Below are 24,749 nucleotides of genomic sequence, written 5' to 3' on the forward strand. Positions count from 1 at the left end.
ATCTGGGATCAAATCCTAGCTCCACAATTTACTAGCTAGGTGACCTTGGGTAAGTAAATGCAGATGTATTCTCTAAGTCTCCATTGTCTCATCTTGAAATTGGGGGGAAAAAAGACCAAACTCACAATCCTGCTGTGAGGATTATAAAAGATAATGCATGTAAAGCCTTAACATTGTACCTGGTATATAGTAGTATGCTGTAATATGCAGCTAAACAACAAAAAAAAAATGACTTAGTGCTTTCACTTGCCTTTGCTTCAGAGAAAAACGTAACTCATTATTATCTTCCAGGTCCCCATTATAAGCATACATACCCTCTCAAAATAAACTTATATGGGTAAGAACTTGACCTCTGAACTCTGATTGCCTGGGTTCAAGTTCCTGGTCTGCTACTTACAAGTTGCAAGACCTCAAGCAAGTTACCTTCTAGGCTTCAGTTTTCTCATCTGCAAAATGGAAATGTATATATGCAAAGGATAGCTAGTAGCATATGATATATGCTAAAAATGTAAGCGATTGACATTATTGGATAGGCTCACCCTTAGCTCATAAAAATAAGCTGAATGTTTTTCAAAGATTGAATGACAAAAATTGACTTTTACGTTTCCTACCTATGGTATACAAAGTTCTCCACTATACTTGGTTCCATGGTGATAGTAAAACTCACATCAGAATGGTTAACTATTTGGCTTCTTAAACAAGGAATTTTTAACTCCTTAGGCAATAAGAAATAATTTGGCAACACTGTGCCAACCTGTGAACACATCTAGATTCCCAATTGTGGGTTTCACACCATGACAAGGGTACTCACAGAGATAGCATCTAATAAAAATCTTTTCTTGATTGAACATCAATCCAGCTACTTAGTCACCACCAGCACAGCTTTCTGATTCATAAATATCTTTTCTAGCAGATTATTACATCTTTTTTTTCTTAAATATTTGTCTGTGCTATATCCCATAGGACCATAGTATAATAACTCTTCAGTTTTAGGATGACTTACCTAATGCATTAGGTATGAGTGTGTTATTTTTGGAAAACTCTAAACTCTTTTAGGCTAACTGAATACTATTAAATAGCATACTTCTACAACATATCAATGGCACCCAGGTGGCCTTAAAGTTGGTACATTCCTTAAATGCCTAGCTCATTTCTCTACAAGTCATTTATAATGTTCAAGCAAAGTTTATCCAGAACAATAACCAAAGAATGGTACCTTTCTGCAGGACATAAAACACAGGCCTCAAATTTACATTTCTCAACAGGTAAAAGGAAAGATCCAGGTGGTAATATTTCACAAAAATATTCTGGTCATGAAACCCTTTTCACTACCTGCCAACTATGCAAAAACAAAAATGAGATCCAAAGAGCACTGCTAAGGGATAGAATCAAACCGCCTTGCCTAAGGCAGCTATTGCTTACTTTATCTAATAAAATGGTTTGATCTTAGAAAGTTGCATATAAATCAATGCTTATTTAAAAATACTTTGGAGTGGCTTTACAAAGCAATCTTGCATTGGATCTATTTGTAAAATGAATTATCACTGCCATTTACCACTTTCATAAATTCAAATCCTCAAATAGGAAGTACTATTTAAAAAGTGAGATTTGATTATGACACAAGAGACCCCAACTCAGTAGCTACATACCTTAAGCAACTTTCATTCCAGGATGAATCTCAGGGCACTACACTAGTACACTGCTATACTAAAGGCATAGTAAGTTGAAAAACAAGCCACAAAGCTTGTGACATCAGAAAATGTAGAATGGAGGTGCGTATATAGCACACAGCCACCTCTGTAAAAGATTTCACTCCATTTCATTGCCTATATTCTAAAATTCATCTGGCATCCAAGGAAATGTATGCCAGCTACCTGAACATGCTGTAATATTGGAAGAGTTTGTATCCAAGGTAGAAAACAGCATTGAGACCTAAGCCCCTAAAAATTTCTAATGAACAGATCTGCATGTTCTATGGTCCTGGTGGTGTGATTGCGCTGACTGCAACATCACAAAGCCCCTGAGAGTGAAAGAATATTGATATTCTCCAATATAAAAATTAAGACAGCAAGCACAGATGAGTTTTCAGTGGAGGACAGTACTTTGTAACTGCAGAAACAATTTTATATGCATCAAATAAATAATACAGAACTTTTTAGATTCTTTTTTTTTTAATTTTTTTTTCTTTTTTTTATTGAACGGTAACTATGTACATTAATGCACTTCTAGGGTAGATTCTTTAATATTCTGAGCTGTGAGAATCCATTTGGATATATCATTTTTCTCTTAGCGCATTCTGCAGGGTGCAATTAACTATAGCATAAACCATTGTGCATGATATTGCTCAATGAAAAATACAATCAGCAACACAAATGTCTTTAACCAGAAGTAACAGTCTCATTCTGTTGCCCCAGGCTAGTGTGCCATGGTGTCATAGCTCACAGCAACCTCTCACTCTTGGGTTCAAGTGATCCTCTTGCCTCAGCCTCCCAAAAAGCCTGGACTATAGGCATCTGCCACAACGCCAGGCCACTTTTTCTATTTTTAGTAGAGACAGGTTCTCACTCTTGCTCAGGCTAGTCTTGAACTTCTGAGCTCAAGCAATCCACCCACCTCAGCCTCCCAAAGTTCTAGGATTACAGGCATGAGCCACTGTACCAGGTCTTAGATTCTTTAATATTCTATTGTACAGTGAAACTCTCCAGGACAGGGATATGGCAAGTAGCTCTTTTTCCAAAGGTTTTTACTCTTCAGACCTTTCTTATGGGAGCATTTCATTTGGGTACCATATTTGGAAATGCTGCTCAAAATACAATTTTAACAACACAGTTAGAGTAACTAGAATTTATTAAGTTCTAGGGGAAGAATATGTGAAACTCAGGAACCAGTCTAGAAGCTGAGTGCAAAATAGGTCCCAGTGAGTATTTTGGGAGAGTAGCTAAAACCTAATGAGGACTCTGAAGTCCCATTTATATGTGGCAATAGGCTTGAGAATGGCATGATGAGTTAAAAGACTTGCCAAGAGCTGAACCATCAACAATCATAATAATATTAATAATAATAATAATAGTTTCCCTTTACTGATCACTTGCTATGTTCCAGGTACTGTCCTCAATCAATCCTCAAGATAACCCAGTATAATCCAATTATTTTCTTTATTTTACCATCATTTTTTCCCAACCACCCAGCTAGTAAGTGGTAGAGGTAGGGTTAAAACTCAGGTTTGTTCAACAACTACTTCTGTGTCCTTTTCATTCTAGTGCAATGTTCTCCCGGGAACACATTGAAAACAAATTCTGAAGAACCTTCAGGATATCACGTACAGCGGTTTACGCTATAGTTAATTGCACCCTGCAGAACATACTAAGAGAACAATGATATATCAGAATGGATTCTCACAGCTCAGAATTAAAAATACAGAAAAACACAATTAGCAACCCAAGGGTCTTTAACCCAAAGTAACCTGCAAGAAAATTCCATGTGGAGGATAATTGTCTTGATAAAGTAATGAATCTATTGTTCACTCTGCATCGGAAAATTTCCAATAAGGTAAAACAGAACTCAAGAGGCAGACCTGATTATGATCCTTAAGAGTAACACAAACATGCCCTTAACAATGGTGTGCAGATGCACAGTACTTTCCAATTCTAAGAAGTATTTTTTTTTAAAACTTCAGATTCATGTGAAGGTACAAACAACTAGGTTACGATGTTTGCATTTCTTAGGTAGAGTCCCTCTTATGGTTGTCTGCTGCACCCAAAAGGTGTGCCACGTACCCTTACATTGTGCGCATTAAGTGGCAGCACACCAATCCCCTCTACTCTTCCCCTATTCCTCCTTCCTTGTGGCCCCTCCCCCCAACTTGAATTGAATTGAGTTTTTCCCTTACGTGGGCGTGTATTAGTTCGTCTACTACCTTCATATTAGTATTGAGTACATTATTTGCCACAGCCTCCCAAGTAGTTGGGACTACAGGTGCCCACCACAACACCCAGCTGTTGTTTTTTGTTGTTGTTGTTGTTGTTGCAGTTGTCATTGTTGTTTAGCTGGCCTGGGCCTGGTTTGAACCCATCAGCCTTGGTGCATGTGGCCAGTGCCTTAACCACTATACTATGGGCGCTGAACCCCATTTTATATTCTTGTTGGTAGCATAAGGGAACCAAGATGATATAGGGGAAAGTGGCAGTTTATTTTTGAGTTTTTAAAGACTAAATACTCTGAGTGAAGCCATTAGCCTAGTGCCTGGCACAATTATAGGTACCCAGCATCAGTAACCTCTAAAAGGGCTATCTTGAATGTTGGAAGCTTTTTGATTTTGGACTAGTTATGAAAACATGCTAAATAAAATATTGAGAATATCTTTACCTCTGTTCATCATTAGCTCTGCTGGAAAAGACTGGACTGAACAGAAGCATTCTAAATGGATGGCAAGGAAAAGACTTTACCTAATGAACTTATATTTGAGCCTGAGTCTGTGACACGAACTGATTTGCATTTCTTTTTATATGTTAGAGCTTTGACTCTGAGCTCCTAGAAGGCAGGTACTTGATCATATTTCTCCAGATCTCCTACATTTGACACAGGGAAGAAACCAAGCTGATACTCACTATATGACTATGGAATGCCTAATTTGATCTGAAGCTTCAGTTTTCTTACAACAAAAATCACTGCCTTGAGCTCTCCTGAAAAGCCTTCTAAATAACTTAAAGGTTTTGGAGGAGTAGGGGAAGGATGAGGAGGAGTAAGACAGAGTTTGGATCAAGGTGAAAGTATTCCCTTAGTAATCCAAGGAAGGAGAACACTGATTAAACAGAATCATTTTGACCAGCTCTTAAAACAAAAGACTGTATGTGTCTTATTTGCATAGTTATTATGTAGCCCAGTGGTTCTTCATGGGGTGATTTTTCTCCTTGTAGGACATTGGCACTGTCTAGAGACATTTTAGTCATCCTGACTGGGAGGAGGTGCTACTGGCATCCAGTGAGTAGAGTCCAAGGATGCTGCTAAACACCCTATAATGTCCAAGACAGTCCTTAACAACAAAGATTTATCTGACCCCAAAAGTCAACAGAGCCAAAGTTAAGAAACCCTACTGTAGCCCAACACAGGACCTGGCACTACTGATTGAAGGGAAAAGTAAATATCTCAGCTAATTTTTACAGCAGAAAAGAAGCATTTAGCAAATACACTCAGTGGGTCTCACTTGTGCTTCCCATGTTAATTTGGTATAATTTTTTGGCCTGATGTCATTCATGATCAAGTATTAGAATATTTTGGTTGATTTATCCTGATCTTCTATATAGAAAGAAATTATATAACACCACACAAAGATGATAAATATTAAAGCCCTGGGCATAGGTCAGCTTCTGATTTTCCCAGTGTCTACCCCTTGCCCTTCTCAACAGCAGTGATGATACTAAACAGGAAAGAAGACAAAGTTAAGCTTGCATGTTAAACCAAACCTTCCATCTACCTGCAGAGCTCTTTCTCCTTCATCTTCAAAGTCCTTTCTGATGGCTAGCGGACAGGCAAGAAAAGGATGGCAGGATACCAAAGCATTCACAAGCCCCCTGGTTAGCTTACATATTCCATTCTTGAGACCCCCACCTGCATTCAAAGCATAAGATCCTGTCTTAGCAAGGATTCAAGCAAGGAAATGTCAGGACGGAAACTAGCATTGGATGTGCTAAGGAAAAAAGTGAATGTTGTTAGGGGTAGGTGCATGAATGCAGTATTTTATACCAAGATATTTTCCTGTCCTGAGAAAAAGGGCATTTAGCAAAAAGTGTCTAATGGCTATAGCCTCAGGTATTAGTTTAGAAATGAGTAGTCGTCTAATATAGTCTGAATTAAGAAGTAATCCAAGTATAAGTCTTTTATCAGAAAGAATTTTTCCTCAAACACTGTACCATACACTACAAAAAGTGAATTAATTAATTTCTTGTCTCTTACCCTGAAGATACAATGCCTCTTCCCTCACTTGAGGCCACTAAGAAAGAGTTATTTGACTTTGGACAAGCACACATCCTGTATATAAAACTTTCCTCCAATTTGGCATGGAAAACTTTGCAAATCCCAGACGAAACTTCAACTGAATTATACATACCCTTTACCATACTGTCAACTCACAGTTCTTCACTCCAAAACTGTGCATTTGTTGTTTGTAAACACTAGCTCTTTCATTCAGCAAGAAGCCTTCACTTCTAGATAAGTAATCAATTTCTACAGTCTAGTAAGAATTCACATGTTTGCAAAGTTGGCAGAAAACATGTTTTGTTGTAAACTCAAGTAATGTCATCCTTGATTGTAGCATATTAATATGGCTCCAAAGTATGTCACTTTTAAACTACTGAACTCAATAGGTGATTTATTTTAATTTTAATTCCTCGTGGTCCAATATTCTTAGTTTACAGAAAAAAAAATGTTGAGCAAGCACAACTACATTTAAGAGGACAAACAACAAAAGAATAAATCTCTCTTGGCAAGGACTTAAACTTTAGATTCAGTATGGAGAAGAAAAATCAATGACACCTTTACAAAGACACGCTGTTTTGTTATCAGTTAAACAGAACGTGATTCTTCATTACTCCATCTATCAAGGGTCATTTTAACCATTTCAGTGATTTATGCCAGTTATTCCAAGAGTGTGAGAGGTGAGGAGACATTTTTCTACATTGAAATAAATTGGGCTACAAAGCCTTGAAGTTAAAAGGGATATATGAAAAGCTCTCAGTGAATTACCACTTCCTGACTGTACTCTGCTCTCCTGATCCCTCCTTGTTGAAGCTTAGTCCTCCCTTGGCTTGCTTAGCACCACGTTCTCTCAGTTCCTTCTATCTCTTCTGAGGAGTCCCTTCTCCTCTATAACACCTTAAAACACTAGTGTGTCCCAGTTCTCCTCTACAACACCTCAAAGTGCTGGCATGCCCTAGCTCTCCACTACAACACTGTAAAGTGTTTGTGTGCCCTGGTGATTGTCTACAACACCATAAAGTGCTGTTGTGCCTCAGCTCTCATCTACAACACTTTAAAATGCTAATGTGCCCTGACTGTCATCTATAACACTATAAAGTGCTTGTGTGCCCTGGCAATTGTCTACAACATTATAAAGTGCTTGTGTGCCCCAGCTCTCATGCACAACACTGTAAAGTGCTGGCATGCTCCAGCTCTCATCTACAACACCATAAATTGCTGGTGTGCCCCAGGCCTCCTCTGTAAGACTGTAAAGTACTGTTGTGCCCCTGGTCTCCTCTACAACACCGTAAAGTACTGGTGTGCCTAGGCTCTCCTCTACAATACTGTAAAGTACTAGTGTGCCCCGGCTCTCATCTACAACACTGTAAAGTGCTGGAGTGCCCCAGCTCCTGTCTACAACACTGTAAAGTGCCGGTGTGCCCTGGCTCTCCACTACAACACCGTAAACTGCTAGTGTGCCCCCACTCTCCTTTATAACACCATAAACAGCTGGTGTGCCCCAGCTCTTGTCTACAACACCATCAAGTGCTGGTGTGTCCTGGCTCTCCTCTACAACACTTTAAAGTGCTGGTGTACCCAGGCCCTCCTCTACCATAAGGTGAAGTGCTGGTGTGTCCCAGCTCTCCTCTACAACACTGTCAAGTGCTTGTATCCAGGCTCTCTTCTACAACACTGTAAAGTGCTGGTGTGCCCAGGCTGTCATCTACAACACTGTAAGTGCTGGGGTGTCCCTGCTCTCATCTACAACACTGTAAAGTACCTGTGTGCCCCCACTGTTGTCTACAACACTATAAAGTGCTTGTGTGCCCCAGTGATTGTCTATAACACCATAAAGTGCTGTTGTGCCCTAGCTTTCGTCTATAACACTGTAAAATGCTGATGTGCCCTGACTGTCGTTTACAACATTGTAAAGTGCTGGTGTGCCCCAGTGATTGTCTACAACAGTATAAAGTGCTTGTGTTCCCAGCTCTCATCCACAACACTGTAAAGTGCTGGTGTGCCTCGGCTGTCATCTACAACACTGTAAAGTACAGGTGTGCCCCAGCAATTTTCTATAACATTATAAAGTGTTTGTGTGCACCAGCTCTCATCCACAACATTGTAAAGTGCTGGTGTGTCCCCGTTCTCATCTACAACACTGTAAAATGCAGGTGTGCCCCAGCAATTGTCTACATTATAAAGTGCTTGTGTGAACCAGCTTTCATATACAACACTGTAAAGTGCCGGTGTGCCCCAGCTCTCATCTACAACACTGTAAAGTGATTGTGTGCCCCAGCTCGTGTCTACAACACTGTCAAGTGCTGGCATGCCTTGGCTCTCATCTACAACACTGTAAATTGGTCATGTGCCCCAGGTCTCCTCTGTAACACTGTAAAGTGCTGGTGTGCCCTGGCTCTCCTCTACAACCCTATAAAGTGCTGGTGTGGCCAGGCTCTCCTCTACAATACTGTAAAGTGCTGGTGTGCCCCAGCTCTCATCTACAACACTGTAAAGTGCTTGGGTGCCCTGGTTTTCCTCTACAACACCGTAAAATGCTGGTGTGCCCCTGCTCTCCTCTACAAAATCATAAACAGCTGGTGTGCCCCAGCTCTTATCTATAACACCGTAAACTGCTGGTATGTCCCAGTTCTCTTCTACATCACTTTAAAGTGCTGGTGTACCCAGGCTCTCCTCTACTACAATTGAAGTTCTGGTGTGTCCCAGCTCTACTCTACAATACCATCAAGTGCTGTTGTGCCCTGGCTCTTCTCTACAACACTTGAAAGTGCTAGTGTGTCCAGGCTCTCCTCTACAACACTATAAAGTGCTGGTGTGCCCAGGCTGTCATTTACAACACTGTAAAGTACTGGGGTGCCCCAGCTCTTATCTACAACACTGTAAAGTGCTGGTGTACCCAGGCTCTCCTCTACTACAAGTGAAGTTCTGGTGTGTCTCAGCTCTACTCTACAATACCATCAAGTGCTGTTGTGCCCCGGCTCTCCTCCACAACACTTGAAAGTGCTAGTGTGTCCAGGCTCTCCTCTACAACACTGTAAAGTGCTTGTGTGCCCAGGCTGTCATTTACAAAACTGTAAAGTACTTGGGTGCCCCAGCTCTTACCTACAACACTGTAAAGTGCCTGCATGCCCCAGCTGTCATCTACAACACTGTAAAGTGCTTGTGTGCCCTGGTTCTTGTCTATAACACCGTAAAGTGCTGGTGTGTCCTGGCTCTCCTCTACAACACCATAAACTGCTGGTGTGCTCCCACTCTGCTCTACAACACCATAAATGGCTGGTGTGCCCTAGTCCTCATCTACAATACCATCGAGTGCCGGTGTGTCCCACCTCTCCTCTACCACACAGTGAAGTGCTGGTGTGCCTCAGCTCTCCTCTACAATACCATCAAGTGCGGATGTGTCCTGGCTCTCCTCTACAACACTGTAAATTGCTATTGTGTCCAGGTTCTCCTGTATAACACCATGAAGCGCTGGTGTGCCCCTGCTCTCCTCTATAACACTGTAAATGGCTGGTGTGTGCCGAATCTCCTCTACAACACCTTAAAATGCTGGTGTGCCCCAGCACTTGCTTCTTTACCTACTTTCTTCTCCTCTGTTCTCAGGCGTTGCACTGGTAAGTTTTAAATGTCTGTTACCAGCCTAGAACTCATTCCTGAACATTTGAAAAGCAAGAACATATAACATCTGACACACAGAAAAGATGCTCAGTAAATATTGAGTGAGCAAATGAATGAAAAGTAAATTAAAATGGATTACTAGCACTTGAGTTAGAGACATGTAGAAGAAAGCAGAGTTGTCCTACACAAACTCATCCCAGAACGTTCAGTGCCATCTTGCCTTACCAGTTGACTGTAGTTGTATGACTGACCCCAAGCAAAATCAGCAATGCCCAGCCTAGATCAGCAGAACCACCCAACCAACCTATAGCCTAAGAGAAATTAAAATTTGTTGGTGTTTTAAGCTACTATGCTTTAACGTGATTTTAAATTCAACACAATCTTACTAATCAACTAGTTCAAAGCCTGCTTTTCTTGCCAGTCTTGAGTTCCCCCTTGAGGGCAGAGATAGTATTTGTCCTGTCATGATATGCTCAGTAATCACCATAATATTTGGCTTGTACAAGATACTCAATCTAAACCTGTCCACAAATATATCAATTCTGCTAAGGGTGATTAGAAACATTTAGTCACTTGTTGCCTGGAATTAAGGCAAATGGCCCCTTGAACTTGGAATATCAAAATGTGTGAAATGAATAAATCATTTGTAATGATAAATACCTATTAAATGCTTACTCTTGCCAGACAGTGTGTTATGTTTGTGGTATCTATTTATGAAGCTCTATTCAGTAGGGATGCAATAAAGACTGCATGTTTAAATTTGCAGTCCTGATTGGGAAGACAGGGTGATCTAAAACACCAGTAGCCACCCCAAAGAAAAAGCTGTACTAGAGGAAAAGGTTCACAAATTATTCTGTTTTGCTTTTTTTTTCCCACCTCCCTCACAGAATATTCTGGGTATATTTAATCAATTATCTACTAAGTGAACAGCTAACCGTGCATGCCAATTGGAGATTTACTGAATTAGTTCATGAATTTTCTATGAATCTTCTTACATGGAATAAAAATGCTACCTTCTCAGAGAAAAATTGAGTCAGTGCAGAGGAAAAATGGCCGAAAAAGGAACACAAGAAAAAAGTGAGTGGCTGGCAGCTTACATAATCCCCACTTTTTGAAATGCCCTTTGTTCCTTCCTTGTTGCTTGAAAAGAACCAGATTCTGCTCACAGCCTGAGGCAGCCTGCTAGACAAATGTCCTCTTCTGTGAATGACTTGCTTGAACCCATATTATCCTGTAGAGGTCTGTGATTAGTCTGGGCTTTGCTGGGCTGTATGTATCCTAGAAAGGACTCCAGTAGAGGGGCTGTGTGAGCTCTACTACTCCTCTGCTTGTAAGTAATTTTTCTCAATACCCCTATTTTAAATGGGGGTATGGGTCCATTTGCATATGTGTGTGTGTCCACACCTTCGTTGAATGACAACTAGAGATCACAAAGGGTCACATTTACCTTGGCCCAGTGTCTTTTCCTTTTGGAAGGGACAGAATCAACCGTGCACAATGAGGGCAATGGTAAGTGAGTGGTAGATTTCATTTGAAATAGCTCCTGTCTCATTGAGGTTCTCTAAGAAGGGTCTGTATTTAATACAGGGGAAGTCACCCGTGCTCACACAAGGACAGACAGAAAGAGAAAATATTCTCAATATGGATGTATTAGTCCTTACAATCATCTTGTATTTGTGGACAGACTATCCTTAAAAGGGGCTCCCCCTCTTATTGCACAAGATCACTACAATCCAAGGTGGGCCCCAAAATCCAGAGGAAGAAAGGAACTTCTGAGCTCTCACTGACAGTACCCAAATCTGGATGACCTAAAACAGGCCTTTTCTACCTGTGTGGACCCCACCTCAGAAACACGGTACTTCCAGAACTCTTCCCTTTTCTTGGAGTGGCATCTCAAGGCAGAATCATTTAAGACTTCTGTAAGGGGTTAGTGGTTCTATGAGCTAAAGTAGGAGTTTGAAGCATTACTCCATTTGCAGAAAAAAATGACTGTAGTGAGTAGATATTTATTTAGGGAAAAAAGGGAAGGAACATGTGACAAATCTCAGGAATGCAGCTATGTTTTGCCCCTTGCCTAGTGTATATTCCAATATTTAAGCCAGGATATGGGAAACACACAGTCCTACATTGGGTGCACTAGGTAAGTGCATTTTGTTGAGAGGCTAAAGATAGTGCTACAGCTTTGACCTAAAGGTTAGCTCTCACCAGCAGTGGGGGAGATGGCACTAAGCTCTTCCTCATGTCTTATGCCTAAAAAGAAGGACTCAGGGTATAGGAAGATCTGAGGCAGTAGGCAGGCGTCCTCAAACTATGGCCCGTGGTCCACATTCGGCCCACCTAGGACATTTATCCCACCTGCTGGGTATTTTTGCTGCTACTGCCTGTCCTGCTTAGCAGCTGACTGGTCCCGGGGCCCACAGTGAACTGGCCCCCATTTAAAAAGTTTGAGGACCCCTGCAGTAGAGGGTGGTGAAAAGATCATGCTTGGGAATTAAACAGACTTGCCTTCCAATCCTAATTATGACACTGATTAACTGTAGGACTTTGAACAAGTTATTTTCCATCTCTACACTCCAATCTCCCCAAACTTATGGGGTGGTTGGGATGATTAGCAACAATAAACCTGAAGTATCTGGCACATACAAGATGCTAAAAATTGGTATCTAAGCATCAGGATAAACTTCCTGAACAGAATATATCATAAAAATTCCTGGGACCTCACTTGTCATGCTTTTAGAGGGAAATGGGCCATTGTGTGCAATCCGGCTCCTTGTGAAAGTCACAAAGAACAGTATCCTGACAGTGACCCGACCCAGATTGGTAGGACTTTCTGCTAATGTGCCTTAAGTCACTGATCACTACATAATGAAGAGTTTGCCATGCAGGGACTTAGGTCACCAGATGGTGAGACAAGGTTTTGAGGTAGAAGGACAATTAGCCTGAGGTGACCAAGAACTGCTCTGCAGCTGAGAAGCTTACACCAGCACAGTGAACAAATCTCAACTCTGACATTGCAGGTTGTAAGGTATTTTGACCAAGTCACATTTGATGACAATGGGCCCTGAGAATATTTTAAAATTAAATCTGGCTATTTCTCTTTTCTCTCAGGAATAAGCCACCTCTTTAATATATTTAAATAATAATAAATAATTATATAAATAATAATATATTCAAATAATATTTAATACATTGTTTTTCCCAAGTGTAGGCACAAGGTTCCTCCACCTCTGGTGACTTAGTAGACCAGGCAATGTGTTTCAATCAGATGTCACTGGCACAAATAGAGAACAAAGCTGGAGCTCCTTCTGGGTTATCCTTGGTTTGAGATACATTCTCTTATAACTGAAGGACTTTGGAATGAGACAAGCTGCATCTGAGTACTGGCCTTACTATTTCTCACCCTATGACCTTGGGCAAGTTATTTCACTTTAGTCTCAGTTTGCCTAGCCATAAAATGGGTTGGAAAAAATACCTATCTATTTATCTCCAAGGATTCTTGTGAGAATTAATGCTAGGTAAAGTGCTCGTGGCATTGTTGGGGATCAGAAAGCTATACTACCCCAAAGAGTGGAACCTTGGACATGCTAAGAGGCCTGACAAGCTGCCTCAGAATTACAGTCCCTCTAACCTTATCTCCTCCAACCCAAGTGAAGGGAGGGACTCCCTGGAATTTCATTATCTGAAAAAGAAAGTTTCACCTCACCAAATGCAATTGTGTTACAACTCCTCCTCCCTAGAAATTCCATCAAATAACTAGGAAAGCTCACCCACTGGAAAAGAGACTGGAACTCATCACCATGTCCAGGCAGACTTTATAGACTCTTCTGAGGGCAGCTCTAAGAGATCACCTAAGAAACTTTATCTGCAAAAGACAACCTTTGCTCCCGTGAATACTGTCTGAGCTTTAGACCTATCATTTCTCCTAAAAATCATCTACCTCTATATCATACCCGCCATGAAGAGGACATTTAAGCCTCAACCATCCGGTCCCTCTTTGAGTTCATATTTTCAATGACTCCTGTACATGTGCAGCATAACAAATAAATTTGTTATGCTTTTCTCTTGTTAATCTGGCTGTTGTCAAAGGGGTAATGGCTATGACCCATTATGAGGGAAGGAAACGGATCACCCCCTTTCCACTCCTACAGCACATACTAAGTTCTGGTTAATTGCCTATCATTGTTCTCATAATTACCTGAGGCTAGAGAGTAGGCTTCCCACAACTGATGAAAGAAAATTCATTATTAATATACAGAATTTTAATATCTAATACTATGGGACTGAGGAAGTTCTCAGAACAAATTGCAATAATACTCACATCAATAGTAGTGATTTCATTGAACTGGGAAATTTTAAACAATAGAGTCATCTTTTTAATAATTAAAAATTCCCTTACTTTATTTCTATTATTATAGGTAGAGAGGAGCATCCCCTCACTTAAAGAGAGGAGAGCAGGTAAGTGACCTGTTTATGTCTTTTATCTGGGAACTATTCTATTGCATTTACATTAAATTTAATTGTGGAGAATTCACGGAAGGAAAGGGCATGGGTTCAGAAGCCAACAAAACCAAGTTCAAAATCAAATCTTGCCATTTATTAGGGGAAGTGACTTAAGCTTTCTGCATCTTCTTTTGCTTATCTGGGAAATGATGGTAGCAACCCCCACATGACCTGGTTTTGTGATCATGCCTCTAACGGGCTTTGCACAGTGCTCTCCCTGGATGTAGAAGCCCAGTGGAAGTGTTTTCTCTTCCTTTTTCCCTTTGTAGATCTGCTCTTTAAGCCAATGTACACCTGTTACTTTCAAAGCTGGAATTACTTCAAGGCTATTCTGGAGCTATTCTGAGAATATAGATTTAAAATAGCTGGGGCTCATAAGTAGAAATCTGCTAGCACATGGGTCTAAGTGGACAAGTGATTTTCATGTGTTGTGGTAAGTGTGGATATTGGCTGTGAGGCAGGACAAGGTTATGTTGATAATATTCAGGATGTAATGTCTCTTATTCAACACTTTCCCAGTGGGCATTATTCAAGCTGCTTATTCTAATGCACATTAAGAAACGCTGTAGAGTGTAACAAATGAATAACCTGCATTGATTTAATTTAGAATGCTAGGAATGATTTATAAACATGGACAGCAATTAAAGCCTCCCAATCATGTCAAAGTCAGTTTTGACATACATGATGCTATACCAATTTTATGCTGCAGTAGCTAATTATGTCTAGATGATAAGAGGGTAATGCCTCAGTGATGACAAACTCTGGTGTAACTCAGGGACAGATACCCAGGCCACGAGCAGCTTCAGTAAAACTTTACAATCTCACTCTAGTGCTGGTGTGTTGAAACACTCTTTTCTCTATCTCTATATTCTTCCCAAGAAACTCTTCCACCCACAAGTGCAACCTGAGTCAGTCCAAGAGTGTGAAAAGTGTTGCAAAAATTGCTTGCAAGAAAGGATGTTGGTCACCAGGTGGCAGATTACCACATTCCTATGGAGAAGCCTGATTTTCTTTTCTTTTCTTTTTTGCAGCTTTTGGCCAGGGCTGGGTTTGAACCTGCCACCTCCCGCAGATGGAGCCGGTGCCCTACTCCTTTGAGCCACAGGCGCCGCCTTCTGACTATTTTTTTTAAAGTGGAAAAGAGGTAAGGGAAGTTAAGAAAGGTGTGGGGTGTGGAGGGGGGGAAGCTGGTAGCAAAGACAAATACCTTATATGGCCACAAGTTCTAAAGGTCATATAAGCGCTGCCTATCCAACTATGCCCTCTAATCACGGGGCACTTCTTGAAGAGGCTCACTCGGTCAGCATGATAAGATTTCTATATTGACAGCTAACATCAGTCAGCAGACCTTATGCCAAGGTGATGTTTTTCTAAGGCAGCGATTCTAACCCTGTTAGCACATTAGAATCACCTGGGGAAATTTCAAAAATGTACCCGTGTTCAGCCTGTACCACAAGAGATTTCGCTGGGGGTGAGGGGGTGGTGTTTTTTTGTTTGGTTGGTGTGTTGACTGGTTTTGTTCTGATTTGGGGCTGAGGCATTAATAGTGTTTAAAAAGGTCCTCAGGTGATTGCAATGTACACACAAGTTTGGGAATCACTAATATAAAAGGGTTTCCTAAGACATGGGCCACAGGCCTAGTGTTGGTCTGTGAAGTATGTCACTATGCATAGTCTTTATTTAGTTCAGCTGACATCGTTTTCCACAGCTAGACAGCAGTAATTTCTTGATGAAAGAAGCAGTGCATTGATTTACTTTCTGCTCTAAGCTCTTTATCTAGTTGTGGACTGGTAACAAAGAATTTCAGGCCCTCAGTCCACACTTTGAGTAGCACTTCTCTAAAGATGTAGGTGTGGGTCAGAGAAAAGGGAACAACGATCACTTTCCAATGTGTGCTACTCATGAAAAGCCATCTTTTATGGGAATACACTGCCCAGAGGAGCCAGCACAGCCTTTCCTCAAGTGTTTCTTGTGATATTAATCAGTGTTATGAGTAAAAGGGATCTTATAGTTGGAAGACACTGTTTATCACTGAATTGCCCAAGATAAGACAAATTCCCAATCTGCAAGACTCTTCAAAACCTTTAACATACTCATCACATGCATTGTGACTCACTAAGAGTAGTGTGTAGCTTGGGAAACATATTTGGCTGAAGAGTCTGTCTTTTCACAAAGATATCTGATCAGTGATTCATGAAAGAAACATCATTGGAAAACATTCATCTGATGATTATTTAAGAATCAGTGAAAGAGATTATAGTTCATTCCCACATTCTCTTCAACCAGGCAAATGAACTATCATTTAAAACAAAGAAGAGAGTGACAATCAGAACAGAGGCAGCACCACACTCTTGTCCATCTCCTTCCTTAATAGAGACAGACTTTCACACATTAGGGTTAAACTTTGGGAACAGCTACAAGTCATCCAGGTTATGCCTTTATCATCATGTTGGAACGTAGTCTAGGTGGACTGGGTCATATCATGCTGGGTCAGAAGGACAGATTTTCTTAAGTGATTTATCAACTAGCTGGGAAGAGAATAAAACCAGGAGGACTAGTTGAGACACGAGAGCCTAGGAGCATGTCAGTAACATGAACCCTGATATAATGGCTCTGAAGGGGGCAGCACCCAAATGGATAGATAATGCCAGATGTTTTTTCAAGTATGACACTTTGATTTAGACACTTTAAAATCAAAACTACCACCATACACTGTCACTCATCCAGTAGACTTTTCAGAGAACTTTCCAAGAGCAGCGTCATTTTAAGTATAAATGCCTGAAACAGGTTATCAAAGCTGGCTTTACACAGGATAAATATCTGCCCCCGATATTAATTAAACATCATATGGTTCAAGAGAGTTGCAAAAGAAAGACTAATTGGTCTCATGTAAACAATATCACCACCGCAATGGACCTAGGCTCAAGGGAGATGGGAGGCCTATTCCTTTAAAGTGAATTGTATTTTCAACCAATGAATGCTTATTAGTCTCTACTACAAAAATTCATCCTGGAGACTGAATTGAGATGCATATTGGCTGCTACATATACTTCCTTGATCAGACTATGAGTTTCCAGAGAGAAGAAACCATCCCCAAAATGTGACTTAATTTTGTGTTTGCTGCCGCTGGGTAGGGGAAATAGTCAAGAAGACAGAAGTTTTGGTGCCATTGTTGGTGTCCTAATGTTATTAGGACATAACACATTGTCTTCTAAGAAAGAAAAATTGACATGTAACCAAGAAAAACAGATTTAAATACTTCGTGGAGAGACAGTAGTGTTTACTCACTACTAATTATCAAAGCCTTCAGATTTCTGGCTTTAATTTGGACCAATATTTTTATCTTTCTCTGCAATTAAGCTGCCGTTTGCTTCAGTGAGCAAAGAAAACTCTGGTGTCATTTTTTTGTTGTTGTTCTTTAGGTCATCAGTAAGATGCAGTTACTTTGAAATAATAAGATTAAAGTCTTTTTATCTATTTAGTCACCTACACACATGGCCTCAAGTTTTCTAAAAATAGGAACATTCCTTCAATTCTCATCCTTAAGGGAACAAAAATGGAACTTGGTTAAATCCTTTCTGACAGTTAAAACATTTTCAGGTGTCAAGCATCAAAAAATTATTAGCCAATTCTAGCATATTACAAAAAGATTTGATAGTATTTTAGCTTTATCTAACTATTAATTCAAATTAATACTGATCTATTTTTCACGAAAGGAAAATTTATATTAAGATAAGGAAAGTAAACAGCAGGAGACAATGAAGTTAAAAAAATGAAGATGAAAAGAAAAACATTTCCGTCAGTATGTTCCTTAATATTTTTCTACCTCCTTCCTCTCCTACCATGTGGGCAAGATGGATATTCATGGTGACATTATCTTTCTGTGATAATCAAAGCATTATCAGAGTAACAGAAATTGTGTCAGGGACAAATACACTTCTTTATCATGTAATTTTGCTTTCTTTTGGTTGGTAAAAACTACCATACTCAACTGCCAGTCTCAAGCACTGATTCTCTTCTCTTCCAACCACAATCACTATGGTTGAATGCCTCTCTACATAAAATTTTTACAGATGCCCTGAGGCAGATGGTGTGTGTATATGTATGTGGGTATTCTAAAAATCACATACAAACAGAACTATAGAAAATAGGCTAAATTCCTGATTAGAAGTCAGTGATAAATCATTGAGCTCTGTTATGTTTTCCTATATTGTGTTAACTCCTTCAAATTACTACTGTAATCAAAATTTTTGATCCTAAAAGCAAACACTGGGAATCCATGATTTATTCTTTCTGTAGATTTTTCAGTACTATCTAATGGAAAGCAGGTCCATTGTGGTATAACTCTTTTTAATAATCTTCAAATATCAGTAAAAGCTCTACGAGTAGCACTTAGGAAGCAGCAACTATGTTGATAAGGGATTGGCTTCCAGGAGTTACTCTAAATTAGCCATTTCACTTTGGCACACATGGCATAGAAAAGAAATGTTAACAAAAGAATAAAGCTACAAAGATTATACTGTCTCTTGCCAAAAGGCTCCTGAACAGTAAGAAAAAGATTGTGGTAATGATCTCCACTCTCCACGTGGCTTTTAAACAAAGAACATTGCTGGTACAGGGCCAAATTAGACTCTCAGATACTTATATGTGCTTCTTCAGCCAAACTGCAGTACTCACATAAGATTATATCATAAATGGTTTTTATGGAAATAATCACATCACTGAAAATCACAAGTATTTGGAACAGGTTAAAGACTTTGATTTGGAACTGGATGTTCATAAATAGAAAGGTGGTTTTGCCAAAGTGCAATCTGGCTTTAGTATATCCTGAAAAGCTAGTCAGATATTCAGTCCCTCCACGTATTGTTTTACATAAATTCTGAGGGTCCTAAACATGATACAACAATGTCTTCAGAAAGACAGGTGACTGTATACAGTGGTAAATAAATTATTTGTGCCAAATCTGAAGTGGTCATAAACTATGGAAATAACCTGGCCCTTACAAACCAGGGCCAACCAAAAGAAACACTAAGACTTTATCCATATTAATACAAAAATAGTTGATTTTATCAATTCAATAAGAAAAAAGCTAGCTAATTCCAACCTCTTTGACCTAATTTAATCATTTCTAAAACTTATGCGATTCAAACTTTTATTATATTTACCCTCAAATTTAAGTCATGTTTACCCTTTTCACACAAGAATTTATGACTTTGTATAACAATCTCATGAGAAGAAGTCATACTGGTAGATCGGCATTATTGTACCTACCAAACAATGGCTAGCTTAACCATCCTGTCCATTTCCTTCACCCGCTGTGGAATTGGTGGGCCTCCACAGCCAAGATCAATTAAAGTTTCACACTTTGGCATGGAAACCATGAGAGGGTAGTATCTCTTCAAAATGCTTCACATGAGAATAAAGTGTTTCAGTGTTTAGATAGTTTAGATCAAAGATACTGTCCATTTGTAATAAAAAGGCCTTTTATTTCCACTAATTATAATGTTACAGTAACCTTAAGAGACAACTGAAGACTATGTATCTTACAGCATTTAAAAACTAGTTTTGCAAAAACCTTTCATGTTTCCAGAATGGCCCTTGAACCTTTCCATACCCACAGTAACTTCACCTCCTGAAAAGGAAGAGCCTCGCTAGCCTACATAAAGTAAGTACATTAATTTCTCAATTTCTACACAAAACAACCAAAAGATTGATTTTACTCACTGTATAAGGGTCACCATTTACACCTCCCGATGAATAAATGTTGCCATCAGACCTCATACCCAAACAGGATAGTTTGGCTATCAAAAGTACAGGTAGAAAATAAATGCAAATGCTCTACTTTATTGCTGAAATAGAATTAAACATAGACATGTGTAGGCTTCTCATTTTCTGGCAATGAACATTTAAAACTCTATTTGAAAGGAAGAGAAGGGAAATCCTTGAGATGTAAAATTTTGCTTCCAGAACTATGGACTATACTCTGTTTGGAGTAATTTCTTTACCACAAGGAACTTTAAACCCACATGGCAGTCTTTTCCAGAAGTCTCATTATTCTAGACAATTGTAATGAGAATTCTCATAATGTAGCAAAAGGGCAGCTTGAAATATGACCAAGGTTGCTTTTAGAAATTATGCAGGAACTATCCATGCAAATGTGTACGCCTATTGCCAAAGGACAGGTGAATTTTGTCACTTCCAATGTTATTCACTGATAAACTGCATCAATAGTATTGATATGAAGAAAAGATGGGCTTTCTTTCAACAACTATTTAATTAATGTACACATTATACATAGAAATTCTCAAATGTTATTTTGTAAGCTGAAATGTATGGAGATATCAATAAGTTTAGCACACTTTATTGGTAATGTGAAAGACTATTCCTGTTTGAGAAATCATATGTAAACAAGTTGGAAAAAATGAATAAATACTTTCTGTCCAGACAAGGCACTTTGGAGATAGATTTGTGATGTGGATTGCAACGAGTACCTTATTAACCTCAGTATGTAACACCAAGTAGAGATGTCCAAACCCGTATTTGAGCTGAAAAGAAAAGACAAACTACTCATCGTTTCCTGGAGGCATGCATTTCACTAAGACAAGGTGCAAGTGGGCGTGCATTATACAGGAAGTCTGGGACCGTTCAGCGAACTAAGTAGATCATGAGCATTCTTCAAGTGCAATGCAGAAGCTTTATGGAGTGGAGGAGAGTTTATAAAAACCGAAACAATCTTCTCATTATTTCATTTTATACGTGTCATTTATCGGCTGACTCTTGCCTCAGGAATGCAAGGTGATGGGAGCAGACTTGGCCAGATGTTGGCTACAGAAGCAAGCAACTTTGGAAGCCCAAACGGGGCAGTGTAATGACATCGACCCAAAATGTTTCAGCTGCAAAAAGCAGGATGACACTGCACGCTGTACCAGAGATGACTGTATTATACAGTGCCCCATCTGACACTGCATAACACACCCACCGGCCAGGCAGGAGGCCTCCTAGCTATGGCAGAGGCGGAGCAACACATAGCACACCAGAGGGCAATGCAGTCCAAAAGAAAGAGAAAGAAAGAATGAAAGAAAACAAGCAAAACACGCGTGTGTCGTGCACAAACCTTCGGGCTCTGTGTTCTCTTTGTGGTGTACTTGCTTCAGCGGGCAGCAGAAGATTTCGTGACACTTAGCACGAAAGGGGGACTCTTTTTTCTTTAATTCCGCGGATTGGATGGAATCTTGCCGTAACATAATGTATTCCTGTGTGCCAGGGGGGGCGTCATCCAGAACTGTGGTCACCACATAACAAAATGAACTCAAGTTAGAGCTTCAGAAAAGCAGTGATTGTCTAAAAATCAAATCTACTTCCAGGGAAGACTAAAGAAACAACATCCCTAAGAAAAGTTGCAAAGAAAAACATCTAATAGCTTGGTAATTTTATTTTAACAGGCTTAGCTGGAAATACTAAAGCCCTGGGAATAGCTTACTCTACCATACATATCTCAATCACTAGCACCATGAAAATTTAACTGTGTTAAACTGTACCCGAAGTGCAATAAAATATTTTAGTATTGATACCCATGTTGTATCTAAATAAACATCATGTAGAACTTGCAGGTTTCAGTTTGCTATACAACATAAGTATTTACACGTGAAACTGGCTAACGTCCACCAATTATCAGTTAATTTGCTTCTTTCCTTGGTCTGCTCCTGGTGAAGGCCTGACTTCCAAGCAGTATATACCGAGTCAGAAGAAATGAGGGTGCTGTTCTTCACTTTTTTGTTGTTGTTGTTGTTGTTTGTTTGTTTGTTTTTGAGACCAGGGGCTAGAATGCAGTATTGTCATGATTGTTCACTGCAACCTCAAAGTCTTGGGCTCAAACCATCTTCCTGCCTCAACCTTCCAAGTAGCTGGGACAATATACTTGCAACCGCCAGACCTGGATGATTTTTTTTGGTATTTTTTGTAGAGAGAGGCTCCAGCTCAGGCTGGTCTGGAACTCCTGGCCTCAAGCCATCCTCCCACCTCAACTTCCCAAAGTACTAGGATTACAGGCATGAGCCACTGCACCAGGCCTGTTCTTTACTTTTGGATTTCCAAAGAGAACCAGAGCTGTTGCAACTAATTGTCAGATGTTCAAAACCCCATAATGAAGTCAAGAGATTCCTGTTGAGAGCCTAATCATCACACTGGATCAAAGACCTACCTTGTTGGATTGTGGAAGAGCTGAGTCTGGTATACTAATTTTAGCTTTTGATACACACCAGGCTCCTCTCAGTCCACATTTTCTTTTTAGACCCTTTGTGTATTTCACCAGCAGGATTGTATATCACCAATGTTTTTTACCCCTGCAAAAATAGTATGTCTGTTTTTACAGGGTTTACTGATACATTCTTTAGTCCGAAAACTCCCCACCAAAGTAGGTAAAAATTCGATCTGCATTTGCAGAAATAGGGAACTGACCACAGAATGGATTTTTTTCTTTTTCACACCCTTCCCAAGGAGGCCATTTCATTTCACCAGGAGTGAGTCAATGCCTCCAAAGCTGTGATTAATGATGTGCTGACTCATTCTACTCCCCCAAATGCATGCACTTAACATGCATTTAGGAGGACTAATACCACTGTTAAATTTCTTATGGAGAGAATAATGCCATGGTGTTTATAAAACATAAACAGATTATGGCTGAATTTATATGGGATCTTAAGCTTCTTCATTTGGCAAAACATTCCAAGCTCATTGGCTGAGATCTTAATGGACTTTAAGAACTTTCTTTCAGGTTGGAGGAAAAAGGCATAAACACCAACATAATTTCCAAACTAGTATTATGAGTTTCGAACAAGTTCTTGATAAATTGCCTGTATGTGGAATTGTTGTCTTCCTTTATAAGTCATTAAATTATGCAAGAAGCTGATGAATATTTTAGTCAGTTCTCTTTCTATTTTCCTCCAGCATTCAGCAGCAGAAATCAAAAATATTATATAGACACACCATTATAGCTTTTTCTGGCAGAGAGTTCCCTTCATATACTAGGAATGTGACTATAACTTCTCAGACTCTTGTTGTTGAATGCACATCTTTGCTAGCAACAGCTGTTATTCAAAACATTTGCAACCATTTCCTGCCATGAGCAGATAGTTATGATAATATAGACACTTATCAAATTCCAGCATCACAGCTGAAGACAAATTCTGGTTTTATCATCCAAAATATTTAAAGAAAACTCCCAAATTTGGAACTCTCAAAAAAAGAAAAAAAGAAGCACCCCAATTACATGGATGCTGAGAATTTCATTTTTATATACTGATATACAGGAAATATTTTAAGACTAAAGGGCAAAAAGAGGAAAAAAAGAGGACAAAAATTACTTTTGGATAATGCCGAGGTAACTTGTTATTCAGAAGTCTGTGACAAATATCTGTAAATTGTTGTCCATTTTCGTTGTTCAATATCAACAATGATGTCACAAATGGGCACTTCTGGAGATTAATGGTGGACCGAAGCTAATAGACTTTTGGCTAACTCTCTAGCCAACAGATTTTCTCAGCTGGCCACTAATTCCCAGAAAATGCCCTGCACTACCATCATGATTGTTTAATTAGATAGAACTGGTTATCTGTAACATACAACAAAATTCTAGTGAAAGTGGCATGATGACTGATATAAAAGCTAACCCCCAAATTCATCATAATGAGGAAAGCATGAAGGTCAAAAAAATGCAGGAGAATTTTTTTTCACAAAATTCTCTCTCTCCTGTTCTTCCTTCAAATTGAATTTAACAAGTGCAGAAAGTGCCAAGATGAGAGCATTTAGAGTGCCAGCTGAGTAATAACCACAGGCACAGAACATTTCCTTGGAAATCGTGAACATCTGGGAGTTAATGGGTCAGCTTTGGGTCTCAGGCTATCTCTACTCAATGCCTCAAACATCAGTCAATTCCAGCAAAACAGGAAAAATACTAGTCAATCTAAGAGTAGCTTGGTGTTATGTTGACAAAGAGCTAGAAACATGTTGGATTTTTCTTTTTAATAAGAAGCAACATTGTATAGGCAACGCCTCACTTGGGTCTCTACAGTCTCTGAACTTAAGGATTTTGTGGATGAAAAGTTTAAACTGTTATATCAAATATACCTATTCCAAGGGGTCCCTTAGGTAGGAAAGTGGCTGTATGCATAGTTGACAGCAGCAGGACTGAAAGGGGACTTCCCACAGGACCCTGGCACTAAGGCAGGTGGGTACCATGGGTACTTTTGAGTATAAAATGCTTCCAAGGGTTACCAGCTCTAGGAAGGAGAAAGGAGGCTTGCAAAGAAGCCAGTTCATCAAAACAAGAAAGAAAAAAAATAGTATTCTTCTTTCTCTAGATGTTTTCTGCCATCTCACCCTCCCTTTTAGTGTATTCCCTACTTGCAAACCACCTCTATCCTCTTGACAACCGTTCCTCCCTCTATTCAAAACCATTTGACCACATTTACTTAAATCATTCCAGCTGCCCTTTCCCACAATAGATTTACCCATTCTTGAAGGTGGACAAAAAATTCCAGTGATTAGATAGACATTAGAAGTATACAAAGCTTCTTCCTGTTTCTGAGGTTCAATTTGAATCTTTTAGGCAGATATGGTGGCAAAAGTGCCTCACTGTTGATTTCTAGATCCAGGAGCCC

The 24,749-nt window shown here is 39.6% G+C and overlaps 1 protein-coding gene across 3 annotated transcripts in view; it reads right to left on the reverse strand.

The window, feature by feature from the left end:
- Positions 1–24,749, reverse strand: part of FGF13 (fibroblast growth factor 13) — a 528,354-nt gene that overhangs the window by 189,134 nt on the left and 314,471 nt on the right. For 2 of the 3 annotated variants that reach the window (XM_012809935.1, XM_012809936.1), the window contains one exon: positions 21,206–21,373. The exons of the other annotated variant lie outside the window; for it this stretch is intronic. In XM_012809935.1, coding sequence (XP_012665389.1) covers positions 21,206–21,373 — 168 coding nt within the window. The remainder of the gene's footprint in view (positions 1–21,205; positions 21,374–24,749) is intronic. 3 annotated transcript variants of the gene reach the window in all.

The sequence above is a fragment of the Otolemur garnettii genome, unplaced genomic scaffold (genome assembly GCF_000181295.1).
Source record: "Otolemur garnettii isolate 467f Iridium unplaced genomic scaffold, OtoGar3 scaffold00117, whole genome shotgun sequence".
Classification (NCBI taxonomy): Eukaryota; Metazoa; Chordata; class Mammalia; order Primates; family Galagidae; genus Otolemur; species Otolemur garnettii.